Source organism: Dama dama, chromosome 19, assembly GCF_033118175.1.
Source record: "Dama dama isolate Ldn47 chromosome 19, ASM3311817v1, whole genome shotgun sequence".
Lineage (NCBI taxonomy): Eukaryota > Metazoa > Chordata > Mammalia > Artiodactyla > Cervidae > Dama > Dama dama.
Window position 1 is genome coordinate 54,735,208 of NC_083699.1, and position 16,572 is coordinate 54,751,779.

General features: G+C 40.7%; 1 protein-coding gene across 2 annotated transcripts in view; it reads left to right on the forward strand.

Annotated features, from left to right (window-relative positions):
* The first annotated feature begins 1,888 nt into the window (after window positions 1-1,888).
* The window catches only part of IGSF11 (immunoglobulin superfamily member 11), a 130,307-nt gene continuing 115,623 nt past the window's right edge, over window positions 1,889-16,572 (forward strand). For both annotated transcript variants that reach the window (XM_061167947.1, XM_061167948.1), the window contains exon 1: window positions 1,889-1,987. In XM_061167947.1, coding sequence (XP_061023930.1) covers window positions 1,936-1,987 — 52 coding nt within the window. In that variant the 5' untranslated portion in view covers window positions 1,889-1,935. The remainder of the gene's footprint in view (window positions 1,988-16,572) is intronic.

Sequence of the window (16,572 nt, forward strand, 5' to 3'; positions counted from 1 at the left end):
CCTTGCTCTTCTCCTTATATTACTGACTCTTTTTTTTTTCCCATTTATTTTTATTAGCTGGAGGCTAATTACTTTACAATATTGTAGTGGTTTTTGTCAATATTACTGACTCTTATACCCTACTTGGGGCTGGGTTAGAATGTAGGAATAAGTACAAGACAAAGTCAGGAACTGAACTGGACGGATTAAAAAGAAATCTAGTCCTTACTCTGGAGTTTAAAAGAATGAAGCAAGTGATGAAATATTTAAAATGTTAGATTTCTGTTAATATAAAAAATTCTACACTGTCATATCATTCATTTCTTGCCATTAGAGATCTAGTCATGGATTCTAGCAAGCTGGAAATAGTTAGCAAAATTGAGGCATTTAAAATTCATAAACAAATTGTATCTTTTCAGGGTATTCTTGTTAAAAGTGATTGGTATTTCTTAATGTGGTTCTTTTTTAAACTTGAAATTGTAATAGTAACATTTTCAGAAGAGAAAAAATGCATCCCTAATTCCACCATCTTGATACTAATTTTTATGTATGCCTCCCAATCTTTGTCCAAATGTATAGGCATTTTTTTTTTCTTTTTGTCTTTCTTCTGTGCTTTCTATTTTCGTTTCTGAGTTGCCCTGGGAGGACTGTATCTGCCAGATGGGGGCTCAGAATTTCTGAATGGCTCCAAGAATTCTAATCTATGCTGCTGAAGAAATTAGCCAGGACAGTCTTACATTACAGAGGGCGTTATGTATGTACTCAAATCTAGAAGGCTTGGGTGAGAGACTGAAGTAGAATGGGACTATGGGCTTAGCAGCAACCTCATTGTTAGAGAAATGAAGATAAGGTTTTATAAGGAAAGATACAGGTAGATATTTAAGTAAAATAATTTCAGATGCCATGAAGGTCTCTCTTCCCACCCAACCAAAACAATAAACAAAAAAATAGAAACCCAACCAAAGTGATCAACTACCACAACAAAAACATCTCTAGTTAACATGAAAATAAATTTTTCTAGTTTTACTACTCAACAAATACATGAAATTAGTTTAAGAAAGCAAAAAGGTTTAAAACAAAATTTTTAAATACTGTTAAGTTGACCTAAGTCTTCCATGGTACAGCCCCTATGCTCCTTTGAAGGGAAAAAAAGGGGTAGTTAGAAAAATAAAAGATATAGGACAAACTTCATCAACTCTTAACTTTGCCAGGGTCAGGTTTTTTTGGACTATTTAGGCTACAAAAGAAAGGACTGGGAGAAAGAGAAAGGGCGAAACAAATGTGAAAATAATCTTGGAGGTTGGGACGCAGGCGGTGGTGAAGTGCCTCGTGGAGGTCTCTGGGGCTCAGGACTGTCACCATGGGTCCGGGGAGTGGATCCGGGCAGGAGAGGGGCCGGCTGCCTGCGAGGAGGACGCCCGCCTTCGGTCCCCGGCGCTCGCGGAGGCGTGCGGGGAGCGGGCGTTTCAGCGCACAGGTGGCCACAGCCGCGCCAGCTGCGCGCCGCGCCCGCCCCGCGGGTGGGCCGCCAGGCGTCGCGCTGGAGCCGCGGTTGCCCGGGAGACCGAGAGGGGCGAGTGGGCGGCGCGGAGCCGAGCCGCAGCCGGGCTGCCGCCCGAGTAGCCGGGCGAGAGTTGGGGGGAGTGGCTGTCCCCGGGCGGCGCGAGGGGCCGGCGGGTCCTGGGGCAGTGCGAGGTGGCCGTGGCGCCGCGGGGCGAGGCCGGCGAGCCCGGGACGCACCTGCGCGCAGCTCAGCCTCTGTGAAGCCGGGCGGCGCGGGAGCCGCGCTTGCCTGGTCTGCAGATCTCACCGGCCCAGCCCCGCCGGGCGGACTGCGGCCAGGAGGCTGGTCTGGGAGCTCCGGGCTGCCCCAAGAGCGCCGAGAGCCCGGCCCGCGCCTCGGCTGCCGCGACGAGGAGCCGGGCGGGCGGCGGGCGCGCTCCCCGCGGCCCCGGGATGACTTGTCGCGGCTCCCCTCTGGCGCCTTTGCTGCTCTTCTCTCTGCACGGTGAGTGGCCCTCCCATCCTCGCCCCTCCTGGTGGGGCCAGGCGGGGCCGGCGGGCCGGGGAAGGCTGTCTCGCCGGGGCGGGTCTTGGGAACCCAACTTTCTCGGGGGCCATATTCGTGACTGTCGGCGAGGCCCCCGCGCGGCTCAGGCTCAGGTGTTACGATCCGAGAGGTGACTGCGCCCCCCGCCCGGTTACCGCTGGTCCTGACGGGACTCCGACCGTGAGCGCGCTCTTTGCCCCCTCTAGATGACGAACTCCCTTACTTTCTGGGTCCAGGGAGAAACGGGTTTTAGAATCGTTTCCGTTACCAGGCGGCTGCAGGAACATTGGAAATGTTTTTAAAATAATTGGAACACTTTAAGTTGCAGTTTTCACCAAATCTTTAAAGAGCATGTGCAGGTTATGACTGAAAATGTGATCTTTATTAAAAAACACACACACAAAAAACTCTACAGTACGTACACTAGATTTGAAAACAATTTATTTTTTAATGGTCGAGCTTCTTCCCCAAGGAATTTAAGTCGATTTACAAAAATATATAGAACATAGCCATATTAGAACAAAAAAAATAAACATGTTTAATTTTCTTGTTAACTGTCTTCTAAAAATATCCATTTAAATTTTGATTTCTACTTAATCTTCTTAAATTTTACGTTCTATGACTAGCTGTCGTGTTGAGACCCTGTTTTCATTTTATACAAGTGACTGTTTGTGTGTGTGTGTGTTTCCTGTCCTGTGGAATCAAGTTTTCTGTTCCGTTTAATTCATTGTTGAGATTTACTGAGATTTATTCTGAAGGCTTTTATTTAAAAAGCAGGATAACTGGTTTATGGAGTTTTGTGGTTAATACTGTTTCTTTTTGAAGATACTGGTATGTTTCCCATAATTTTATAACCTTATTTGAACTGTTAATGTACCCATAGATCTTGAAGTAACTTAATTTTAGCCGACTTAAATTTGTACAGATTCAGTTTAAGGGCAGGGAGAAATACAAAACTGCATATCTTTTCCATAGGAGCGAGAGAAGGAAATGTTCAAAATTACAGATAACTTTTCAGGACCTCAGTAGGTATATATTTGGTGATGATGTACAAAGTGACATTTGTATGTGCTTTATATAAACATGTACTTCCCAATTAACTTTGTCTGGTCACTACTTTGAGAGTGCCAATATTTTCCTTTGTCCTACTTTCTTTAAGCGTGAAATGAGATAGAGTAAGCGAACTTTTAAATAATCCCTCGGACATAACTGAAACTGTTTTAAATATTACTGTAAGAACAGCTGACTTTTTTGGTAAAAAATACGTTGTCAGCCTTCATCTATTACAATAAATGCCACCTCTTGTTGTAAATAGCGTTTGTGTATGGTTGGGTTTTGAATTATTAGGCAGCACTTTTTTAAAATTTTATTTATTTATTTTTTCATTTATTTTTATTAGTTGGAGGCTAATTACTTTACAATATTGTAGTGGGTTTTGTCATACATTGACATGAATCAGCCATGGATTTACATGTATTCCCCATCCCCCCTCCCACCTCCCTCTCTACCCAATCCCTCTAGGCAGTACTTTTTAAAAGAGTTGGTGAAATTTGCAGAATCAGCCTTACAAGGTCATCTGATGTGTTTTTTTTCCTTCAGCAGATCTATTCCTAAACATACTGGGATGTTTTTAAAGACTTCCAAGGACATTTCAGCCTTTGTGATAATCTATTTTGTAGAGGTATTTGTGTGCCTCAAAAAACTGTGTTCATTTGTTCAACGAGTGTTTACTGAGCCTCCACTCTGGGCACTTGGGTGGGGCAGGATGGTGTTGGGAGACAAAGATGCACGAGTTTCTCCACCTTCTGTAAAAAATACCTTGTCCACCTCCTGTAAGGAGTTTGCAGTTTTCAGACAAGCTGCAAGCATGCACAAGTGAGTTATGATACCAGGAATATATGAGTGCCATTTGTTGGTGGTGGCGATATCAAGGGAGACTTCATGGAAAAGTTTACTTTTGATCTGGACTTTGAGTAGGGTTTGAATTGGCTGAGATGGGAGTGTTTGGTTTTCTAAGCCAAAGGAACAGCCTGGCTGTAGGATATGAAGTAGAAAGTGCCTGGGCATATTCTGGAAAGGCCAGGCTATAGCTGCTGGTGCAGGAGATATGTATGCAAAGCAGGATGGGCTAAAAAGATAGTAAAAGGATGATAGAGAATGTTGACTGCTGAGTTTAGGTTTTATTCAGTGGGCCATGGACAAGACACTGATACTGTTTGCTTAAGAGGGGGAGGGGATGAGGATGAACAGCTGCTGAGTGCCCAGCATAACAGTCTCCAGGAGAGTACCAGGTCCTGACTGCATATTAAATTCTTGAGCCAGGCAATGGCAGTGTTGGCATGGATGAACTAGGGCCCATTCCTAGAATTTACAGTGTGGAAGGAGGGGGAAAGGTGGATTTCAGGTGCAACAAAGTCGGCCCCATTACAGAAGGGCAAAAGGGAAATGGATGCCAGATAAATAACCATGATGGCAGTGGCCACTACAATGGGAGAATAAAGGTAGAAATAGTCTTTTACAGTTTTGAAAGAAAATGATTGTCAAGAAATTTCTGTTTTTTTTTTTTTATTTCATTCTCTGTGGAGTAACTTCAAAGGCAATTTAAATTGAAAAGTTGACTTCTGTTATGTTCTACCAGTGGGTTTAGTTCAGTTCAGTTGCTCAGTCATGTCCGACTCTTTGCGACTCCATGGACTGCAGCACACCAGACCTCCCTGTCTATCACCAACTCCCGGATGCCCTCCAGCCATCCCATCCTCTGTCATCCCCTTCTCCTCCTGCCCTCAATCTTTCGCAGTATCAGGGGCTTTTCAGCTAAGTCAGCTCTTCTCATCAGGTGGCCAAAGTATTGGAGTTTCAGCTTCAGCATCAGTCCTTCAAATGAATATTTAGGACTGATCTCCTTTAGGATGGTCTGGTTGGATCTCCTTGGAGTCCAAGGGACTCTCAAGAGTCTTCTCCAGCTCCACAGTTCAAAAGCATCAATTCTTCGGGACTCAGCTGTCTTTATAGACCAGCTCTCACATCCATACATGACTACTGGAAAAACCATAGCTTTGACTAAATGGACCTTTGTTGGCAAAATAATGTCTCTGCTTTTTAATCTGCTGTCTAGGCTGGTCATAACTTTTCTTCCAGGGAACAAGCGTCTTTTAATTTCATGGCTGCAGTGATTTAGGAGCCCCCCAACATAAAGTCAGTCACTGTTTCCACTGTTTCCCTATCTGTTTGCCATGAAGTGATGCGACCATCAAGGCTATGGTTTTTCAAGTAGTCATATGGATGTGAGAGTTGGACTGTAAAGAAAGCTGAGCGCTGAAGAATTTATGCTTTTGAACTGTGGTGTTGGGGAAGACTCTCGAGAGTCCCTTGGACTGCAAGGAGATCCAACCAGTCCATCCTAAATGAGTCCTGAATGTTCATTGGAAGGACGGATGTTGAAGCTGAAACTCTAATACTTTGGCCACCTGATGCGAAGAGCTGACTTATTTGAAAAGACCCTGATGCTGGGAGAGATTGAGGGCAGGAGGAGAAGGGTACGACAGAGGATGAGATGGTTGGATGGCATCCCCGACTCAATGGACATGAGTTTGGGTAGACTCCAGGAGTTGGTGATGGACAGGGAGGCCTGGCGTGCTGCGGCCCATGAGGTCACAAGGAGTCGGACACGACTGAGCGACTGAACTGAACTGATGGGACCAGATGCCATGATCTTAGTTTTCGAATGTTGAGTTTTAAGACAACTTTTTCACACTCCTCTTTCACTTTCATCAAGAGGCTTTTTAGTTCTTCTCTTTCTGCTGTTAAGTGTGGTGTCATCTGCGTATCTGAGGTTATTGATATTTCTCCTGGCTTTCTTGATTCCAGCTTGTGCTTCATCCAGTCCAGCATTTCTCATGTACTCTTCATATAAGTTAAATTAGCAGGGAGACAATATACAACCTTGACGTACTCCTTTCCCAGTTTGGAATCAGACCACCTGACCTGCCTCCTGAGAAATCTGTATGCAGGTCAAGAAGCAGCAGTTAGAACTGGACATGGAACAGCAGACTGTTTCCAAATTAGGAAAGGAGTACCAGTGGGTTAGGTATATCTAAAGTGGTTTTTTTTTTTTCATTTATTTTTATTAGTTGGAGGCTAATTACTTTACAATATTGTAGTGGTTTTTGTCATACATTGACATGAATCAGCCATGGATTTACATGTATTCCCCATCCCGATCCCCCCTCCCACCTCCCTCTCTACCCGATCCCTCTGGGTCTTCCCAGTGCACCAGGCCCGAGCACTTGTCTCATGCATCCAACCTGGGCTGGTGATCTGTTTCACCATAGATAATATACATGTTTTGATGCTGTTTTCTCGAAACATCCCACCCTCGCCTTCTCCCACAGAGTCCAAAAGTCTGTTCTGTACATCTGTGTCTCTTTTTCTGTTTTGCATATAGGGTTATCATTACCATCTTTCTAAATTCCATATATATGTGTTAGTATGCTGTAGTGTTCTTTATCTTTCTGGCTTACTTCACTCTGTATAATGGGCTCCAGTTTCATCCATCTCATTAGAACTGATTCAAATGAATTCTTTTTAATGGCTGAGTAATATTCCAAAGAAGACATACAGATGGCTAACAAACACATGAAAAGATGCTCAACATCATTCATTATCAGAGAAATGCAAATCAAAACCACAGTGAGGTACCATTACACGCCAGTCAGGATGGCTGCTATCCAAAAGTCTACAAGCAATAAATGCTGGAGAGGGTGTGGAGAAAAGGGAACCCTCTTACACTGTTGGTGGGAATGCAAACGAGTACAGCCACTATGGAGAACAGTGTGGAGATTTCTTAAAAAACTGGAAATAGAACTGCCATATGACCCAGCAATACCACTTCTGGGCATACACACCGAGGAAACCAGATCCGAAAGAGACACGTGTACCCCAATGTTCATCACAGCACTGTTTATAATAGCCAGGACATGGAAGCAACCTGGATGCACATCAGCAGACGAATGGATAAGGAAGCTGTGGTACATAAAGTGTTTTTTGTATTACTTGTGGTTCCTTAAAATAGCAGGTAACCTTCCAGAATCTGGAGAAAATATGTAAAGGACAACATGAAATGAAAATGAGAAGAATTATGAGCCTGAGTGTTAGCATTATGAAACATTTACTGTGAACTTCCATTGCTTAGCTTTAACTTTAATTATGGAACTTTTTGGAAGGATTCACTTTTTAGTAAAAATTTGTAGTTTGACCTACATGAAAGGTGACAGCCACTGGGTGAAAATTTTAGAGAAATTAAGTTCAGTATTCAACATGGACTCCTCAGGAAGCAGTTTACATATTAAATCAGCAAGTGCTTCAAAAATGTGATGCTTAGAACTGTTGTCAGACCCAAGGTAGTGATGCAGTGGGTAAAGACTGCCCCCCACCCCCCGTAACAATATGTGGCACATTTTCAAATGTGTTTTCACACTTGGACAGTGGAAGCATTTATAATGCAAAGCCTCGTCTGAATCTTCATGCTTAAGCCATGTGATTTAGTGTTACACCAGGCGGTTGCTGGTGCACAAGGTTCTTTAGTTGCTCTGTTACACAGAACACCCTTCTGGAAGTGAAAATTGGGAAAATTGTGGCGTTCCCCTAAAATTCTCACCTGTAACTGGGTTATTTAGAAAAGGGATTCTGATCTGTTATCTACACCTGTGTATCAGTTTATATTTTAGGCAGTTTGAGGAAGGATTGCTGACTTTCTGGTAGCCTGATGACCTCAGGTGAACACGGTCCCCTCAGTTTCCTCCTCCTTTGTTCGATGAGGACTCTCTGGCACTTACACATCTAACTCTGTGTTTTGAGAGCAGCTTCAGAACATCTGGAGGCTCTGAAATCCTCCCTTAATTGTACTTGGAGAGAAGCTAGTTTAAGAGAGGTTGTCAGTTCTTGGGTGGTATTCAACATACCATCCGATTTGAGTTTATTTTGGTCTTAAAAGTGGAAAGTTAATTAGTTTACTTATTAGTTAAGCTGATCTTACTAAACTGGAAGGATTTCTTCCCATTACTGTTGGGGTAATTGATTTCCTCTGTGCCTGGTTTCCTATCACGTAACAAGGACTGTAGTAGTAATTTGCATCTGTGATGGTTTTAAAATTGCAGAAATGTGAAGTCAAAGAAAGAAAAATCTGTTTCCTAATTTCATAAATCATAGACTCAGTCATTGATCTGATATCAGTTCATTGTTATCATTATTAGGTACTATGTAGAATGCTGTATGGTGTGGTTCTGCCTCATTGATGTGTTATAGGGAGATCATATTTTCATAAATATCATTAATTTTTTATTTTTGTAGAACAAGATTAAACTAATGCAATTTACCAGTGTGAACAAGAAGTCTATTCAATAAAACATTTTTAGAAGTAGTCTACTTACTGGTTTCTCTTCATTTAGCATTTTCATCTTAAGAGAGGTAACAAACTGACAGATTAGATGCACACTTAATTAGAAGAGCATTGCCCGTGAGGAAGTTGAGGTCTCAGAAGTGCTGAGTTCAGGAAACTCTTGTATCACAGAAAGTTCTTTGGGAGAATCTTCAGAGAATTAGGTTAACGTTGTTGTTGTTTTCCAGTAGCTAAGTCATGTCTGACTCTTTGCGACCCCGTGGACTGCAGCATGCTAGGCTTCCCTGTCCTTCACTAGGTTAACGTTAGTGGCTAAGAAAGATAGTGGTGGGGGTGGGGAAGGAAGATAGTGGGTCAGGGTTTAGAGTTGGGATGATGGTTAAAGTAGGTTTGTGGGAAATTCAAAGTTTTTTTCATGGTGGATCACAACTATGTAATAATGCAATCTGACATTGTGAATGTAACTCTAATGTAATGGCGCCACTTCTGGGCCATTCTTTTTTTTTTTTTAATTTAGTTTTTTATTTTAATTAGCGGGTAGTTACTTTACAGTATTGTGATGGCCTCTGCCGTACATCAGCATGAATCGGCCCTAGGTGTACACGTGTCCTCTCTCTCCTGAATCCCCCTCCCACTTCCCTCCCCGCCCCATCCCTCCAGGTTGTTACAGAGCACCTGCTTTGGGTTCCCAGGGTCATACATCAGACTCGCAGTGGCTATCTGTTTCACCTATGGTAATGTATATGTTTCAGTGCTGTCTTCTCAAATCATCCCACCCTCTCCTTCTCCCACTGAAAGACATAAAGTCTGTTCTCTTCTGTCTGTCTCCTTTGCTGCCCTTCATAGAGGATCATTGGTATTATCTTTCTCAATTCCATATATATGCCTTATTATACGATATTTGTCTTTCTCTTTCTGACTTACTTCACTCTGTATGAGAGGGTCTAGATTCATCCACCTCATTAGAACTGACTCAAATGCTTTCCTTTTTATAGGTGAGTAATATTCTGTTGTGTATATGTACCACAACTTTCTTATCCATTCATCTGCTATTGGACATCTAGGTTACTTCCATGTCCTAGCTATTATAAACAGTGCTGCAGTGAACATTGGGGTACATGTGTCTTTTTCAATTATGGTTTCCTTAGCGTGTATGCCCAGTATGGGGTTGTTGGGCTGTATGGTAGTTTTATTCCTAGTTTTTAAAGGAATCTCCCTACTGTTCTCCATAGTGGTTGTACCAGTTTGCATTCCTACCAACAGTATAAGAGGGTTTCTTTTTTTCCACACCCTCTCCAATGTTTATTGTTTGTAGACTTTTTGATGATGGCCATTCTGAATGAGATGATACCTGATTGTTGTTTTGATTTGCATTTCTCTAATAATGAACAATGTTGAGCATCTTTTCATGTGTTTATTAGCCATCTATAGGTCTTTATTGGAGAAATGTCTGTTTAGGTCTTCTGCCCACTTTTTGATTGGGTCGTTTATTTTTCTGGTATTGAGCTGCATGAGCTGCTTGTATATTTTGGAGATTAATTTTGACAGTTCTTTCATTTGCTATTATTTTCTTCCATTCTGAGGGTTGTCTTTTCGCCTTGCCTATAGTTTTCTTCATTGTGCAAAAGCTTTTAAGTTTAATTAAGTCTCATTTGTTTATTTTTGTTATTTCCGTTACTCTAGGAAGTGGATCATTGAGGATCTTGCTGTGATTTATTAGAAGATTCGTTAATCCGAAGTTTTTTAAATGAAAAGAAACTTAAAATTTCACCAAAGTCTATTGAAGATCACATCAGTGGAAGCTTAAGACATATTCACATTTGTTTTCTCATTAATGTTGTTTCTTTTCTCTCTTTCCTTCCCATCTTCTCCTTCCATTTTGGAGAATGTTATGTTCTGTTAGTAGCATCAGATTCTTCTTAAGTAAATATATCTAGCTACTGGATGTTGTAGTTACTTCCAGTTATTCTCTTTTGCCTATTCCAGGATTGATATCAACAAATAAAACCCCTGTAGCCAACCAGGCAGACCCAGAAATCACCTTAGAAGCTAGAATTGGTGGGTGTGTATGAGATTGTGGACCTGGTTCTATAGTTTCCCCTTGTTCCATGAGGTTAACTTTTTCATATAATTGTGTGTGCGTGTATATGTGTGTATATACATTTTCCCTAAAAGACAGTACCATGCCTGGCATAGAGTAAGTGCTCAGTAAATAATTGTGACTGAATGAATGAGTGGTTACTAAAGCAGATGGTACTTCCCTGTGCTTGGATTGCCTGAAAAACATGCTTTTTTTTCTGTTAAAGAAAAATAATTTCTTTAAAATTTTCCTCAGGGATTTGGTTTGATTGTCAGCTTCAGCTGATCCTTAAAGCTTGCTGTGTGTTTTGTGAAATAGAGGTGAAAGAGTTCTATTTTCACAGTCTTTTCAAATTCTGTGACTTTACAAGTTTATATAGAAATGCTGTATTTATATACCTTTTAAAATTGCTTCTTAGCTTCTCTTTAATCCTAAAACTTTGAAGTTGTCTATCTCAAGAATTTTTTTTCCCCTAAAGAATTTCTAAACATTTTGCTCCATGTACTGAAGAGTGATGTTGGACTTTTGGGAATCCGTTTAGAACCTCGAAGTTTCCCATTCATATAGCTGGTGTTCTTAGTCCTGAAGGCCTGTATGTTGGAACTAATCTCCCAAGAATGGAGATAATTAATTAACATCTCATATGGGCTAAGCTTCCCAGGTGGCGCAGTGGTAAAGAATCTGGCTGCCAACTTGGGAGAGGTGTGTTTGATCCTTTGGCGGGGAGGATTCCCTGGAGGAGGAAATGGCAACCCACTTAAGTATTTTTGCCTGGAAAATCCTATGGACAGGGGAGCATGGTGGGCTACAGTCCATGGGGGTCTCAAAGAGTCAGACATGACTGAGCAATGAGCACGCACATGGCATGGTCTAAGCCCTCTCTCCCCTTTCCCATGTGCATCCAGTACTAGAAAAGTTTTTTTAGGAATTCGGAGCATTAGCTCAGTCAGCCTCACGTGGGAGGCATTATAACCTCCTCCTGGTGGGGCTTGCTAGTTGTCCTCCCCTCTCATTCCCTTTCCTTCTCCTGAAGTCTATGTACTTTAAGCCACAGTTTCTTCCTGCTGTGATTCATTCCTTTAGGGACCATCCTTTCAGTCTGCAGTGATGTTTATATCTCTCAAAATGTCCAAAGTTGTTTTCTAATCATAACTGCATCCTCTGCAATGTGCTTGCAAATGCCTTGATGTTATCATCATTTAAATTTAAGTATCAACAGTTTTAAGTATCATTATACTAATCTTTGTTTCTTTGGACCAGGCACATCACTGTCAGCTACACAACTTCTGTCAGTCATCGTTGGTCAAGATCATTTGCCAGAACACAAAATTTGTGGCAAATGAAAAGGCTGAAGTGTAGTGAACATCACTCGTTGCAGAACATATTCAAATCAGGCTGGTTAGCGTTTGATGTTTTCATTGGTTAAGAAAGTTTGTAGTACAGTTAATTTATGTGTATTGTCCGTGTGTAAATACAGATTGCTGTACTTGTACTTGTTGGCCAAGACTTAAGACAGTATGAAGAACACATGAAAAATATGTTAACAGTACACTACAAAGATTCTCAGACTTTTTGGTGTTAAGGATTATTGGGACCTTAAAGACTATTAAGGGCCAGGAGTGCTTTGTTTATGTGGGTTATGTCTGTCGATATTTACCATGTGCTGTGCCTAGTTGCTCAGAGGTGTCTGTCTCTTTGTGACCCCATGGACTGTAGGCCGCCAGGCTCCTCTGTCCATGGAATTTTCCAGGCAAGAATACTGGAGTGGGTTGCCATTTCCTACTCAGGGGATCTTCCCAACCCAGGGAAGACACATCTCTTGTGTCTCCTGCATTGGCAGGCTTATTTACCACTAGCACCACCCGGGAAGCCCACAAATTTACTATATTAGAAGCCAAAAGTGAGAAAATTAAAAAATATGTATTAATCAATTAAAAAATAACAGTAATATATTCATTATATGTTGACATAATACATTTCTGTGACACATATGGGTTTTTCTCAAGCCAAAAAATATTAGCAAGAAGAGTGGCTTGTTTTACATTTTTAGAAATCTCTTAAATGTCAGGCTCTCTGGAAGACAGCTAGATTCTCCTATCTGCTTTTGTATTCAATTTATTATGATGTTTTGGTTTGGTTGAACGACATGAAGAATATCTGGCCTCTTACAAGTATGTATTTGGAAAAGGAAGGAGTATGTTGATAACATTTTCAGATAATTTTATTTATTCTTTGATATTCCACCAAAACACTTTAAGTGGTAGGATCTAAAAGATTGGGCTTCCCAGGTGGCTCACTGGTAAAGAACCCACATGCCAATGCAGGAGACACAAGAGACAGGGTTTCATCCCTGAGTCGAGAAGATCTCCTGGAAGAGGAAATGGCAACCCACTCCAGTATTCTTGCCTGGAAAATTCCACGGACAGAGAAGCCTGATGGGCTACAGTCCATGGGGTCGCAAAGAGTCAGAAACGACTTAGCAACTGAGCACACATACATCTTAAAGACTGGCTGCAGTGAAGATTCTGAAACCATATCAGTAAACGTATTTTACTCCGTTATATTAAAGTTCACTTTAATAGATTTTAAACATTACACTTTAAATGGATCTTATACTCATGTGTTTTTTTTTTTTGTAACATTATTCATTGATTGTTTGAAAAATGTTGGTTCACTGATGCAGATCTTGCAGATGTTGACATGTATTGCATTTTATAAAACATAAAAATATAATCACATTTAATACCGCCATTGACCTCATCAGCACAGCCTTTTAGTGTTGGGAAACTGTTAAAGTTCACAGTGGCAGATACAAGCTTTCCAAAATTTTAATATTTATTCCAGCTTTATCACTGGCAACAGATAGTTGTTGGTTGCTTCCCTCAAAATGAGAGTCTTGCTTTGTTCGGTTTTGAGAAAATGTCATCCAGCTTCCTAAGTCTGACTGATTAGTCTGTGAGTTGTTCTTTCAAGTACAAGGGCTAATTCAGGGGAAAGGGGATGGTTGAGTGAGCCTTGAGCTCTAACTGCTGGCCCAGCGCTTCTCCTTAGGACCCTACTTGACTCTATAGCTGCATATGGGATTCCTATTTCATGCTGCCCATTCTGTCACACAGAATACTAGAAAAGGTCAGGATGCAATGAAACTGCTGTTGTTGCTTCACAAAGACATTTAAAAAAACTGGATTTCCTTTTTTAACTGTGAGTGCGTGATGGTGACGACTGCAGCCTTCTCCCACGGTTTCGTGACAGCGCCTTGACTTATGCCAAGGTGCCAACAGTTTCACCCACCACTGCTTCTGCACCATAAGTGCAAATGTCAACTCGGGCAAGAAGGCAGATAATACTTTACCAGTATTAAGAAAAAAGCTTTTACCTCTTGGACCTTCTGACAGGATCTTGGAGACCCCCATGGGTCTATTGACTAGTCTTGAAATGCTGGTATAGTGTAATGAGATGTTAGTCTTTTTTTTTTTTGTAAAAGGTTTTAGGCACAAATAGCTGCACAATTATTCTATGTTATGGGGGATGGCATTAAATGGAGTATGTATGCATTTTAAAAAACAAATACTATAGTGTAAAAATTCTTTATTTTTGTATAATTTTTTAAATTATAAAAGTAGCATATCTTAGCTGTAAAAATTCAAACATTGCAGAAATGTTTAAGAATTGACTCAAACCCACCTCCACCCACTGAATTCTCTGCTTTTACTGTGCATTGTTCCAGCCCTTTCTTGAACCACAAACAAAGCCTGCATGTGTATGTATTTTTTTTTAATAATGCCATAAATACTCTTCTGTAACTTATTTTTAAACCATAACAATTTAATATGGGTATCTTACCACATCTATTACATTATCCTTAGTGATCATTTGGTATTTCACAGCATGTATAATTTATTTAACTGTTTCTCCATTATTGGATATTTATGTTTCTCATTTTTTATATTAACTATGTAGCAGACATCTTTGGACATATAACCTATAAATTTGTGTTGAAATTTTTATCGTCTGGGTTGCCCAAAGTGAAATTTTTTGGTTGTACACGTTTAGCATCACATAAAATAGCATCATGTAAAAGTTTATGGGTTTGTAGAGTCAGCTCAGATTTGAATTCTTGACTTGTCATTTATTTGTTCTGTGACTTTGGGAATGTTATTGATGTCCTGAGCTTGGGCTTGATTATCTTGTAAAGTGGAAATAACCTTCTCAGTGTGTTGAGAAGTACTCAATTAAGTGAAATGACACATCTCTAAACTGTGTAGCACAGTGCCTGGCAAGTAGGAAATGAAAATGCTTGGTTAGTGGCAGTTAGTAATAAGAATTGCTAAGCTCCAGTTTGAGTCAGGAAGCAAGAGTCCTAACCAGGGTTATCAGTGGAGGTGTGACCTGGGACCCATCAAACTGCTAGCTCTCCAGGCCTGCTTGCTTTTGCAAAATGAGGGATTAGGTGGTTAGGTGATCTCTTCTTTTCCAGCTCTGTGTCTTCATCGTTCTTTAACTTGGCTTTCAAGTATTGAGAATATCGGCAGTAAGATAAGCTGGAGAAAGCATATGACTGGTGTTAACATATTTATAAAGCTTTTCCTAAAATAGTTATTTGACTTACCTTGCCCTCTCCCCCTATCAATTTAATAAGACTTTTTGGTGATACCTATTCTAGGAAATAAAACCATCTTCATCTGTTGTAGAAAGATTATAAAAAGTGGTTTCAAATATAAAGAATTACATTTTAAAATTAGCTTCTGTTCACTTTAGCTCAGGCTATGTACATACATCTTTATTTTCTTAAATCCTTTGTAGCATAGATAGGTATTGTATGTGCCAGGAGAGGGTTAGTTGCGAACAGACTTATGAAAAAACGTTTTACCGTAATCACTGTATCCTGGTCCTTTAACTTGATTTTTAGGACCTTTCTCTGCTTTTATCACATAATGACTGCTCTTGGTCTAAGCCAGGCATTTGTGGTTATTTAGTTGCTGAGTTGTGTCCAATGCTTTGTGACCTCATGGACTGTGGCCCACCAGGCTCCGCTGTCCATGGGATTCCCCAGGCAAGAATACTGGAGTGGTTTGTCATTTCCTTCTCCAGGGGTCTTCCTGACTCAGGGATTGAACCCACATCTCTTGTGTTGTCGTGTGAATTCTCTGTCACTGAGCCACCAGTGTCTAAAATGTATCTGGACTGGGTTACATGATGTATATAGACATTTTTGTAGTGCTGCTATTGATTAAAAGTGAAAAGCCTGTGAGCTTTTAAAAAACAATGAGTTTTAGTCAAGGAGGTAGTGATGAAAGCTTTGGAGGGGTGTGGTTGGACACGTCTTAACTCTGACTTATGTCATTGATAGTGTTTCCCAGCTGTTCTTTGTGAATTTTCATGAAAGAGGATGTTTGTATACAAAACCAGGTGGTCTCCCAAATGGACAGTTGGTCACATTGACAGAACTTCCAAAATAATTCTAAGATTTTGTAAACTCATTGCCTACTGTGTTTTCTTGGTATGATTTGTTTTCAGATTAAATTGTTTTCTGAAACTAAAACACACTAGTAGAGAAGATTCTTAAGGTTTGTCCTCCAAAATAGTTTTAGAAACAAACATGATTCGTTTTCATAAAAATACTTTCTGAAAAGGTGACTTTGAATTCTTGCTAATTTGTGATTTCATTGTCCTCAGAGCAAAGCATGTTTCAATTGCCCTTTGATATCTCCAGTTTCCATGTTAACATTTGCACTTCTTTGGACAAATAAATTGTGCTCTTCCCTCCTCCCTTCCTAGTTACTTTGGATTCATGTGGTTGAGTTGTCTTTCTCATTAGTAAGAAAGTGTAACGTTGTGAGCCACGGGGAACTGGACCACTGAGGCCTCTTAGAGCCCTTTAATTCCATAATGTCCTTGATCTGACGAAGCCGCTCAGCAAATCTCTTCACAATTTCCACGACCAAGCCATCTGCCTGTATTGAAATAAATCAAATCTGCTTACTCTGTCAGTGTCTAACGAGTTTTCTATAAACTGATGATGTTGACCATGAGCACGGAAATAATTTTCAATCTTGAGCACTTCCT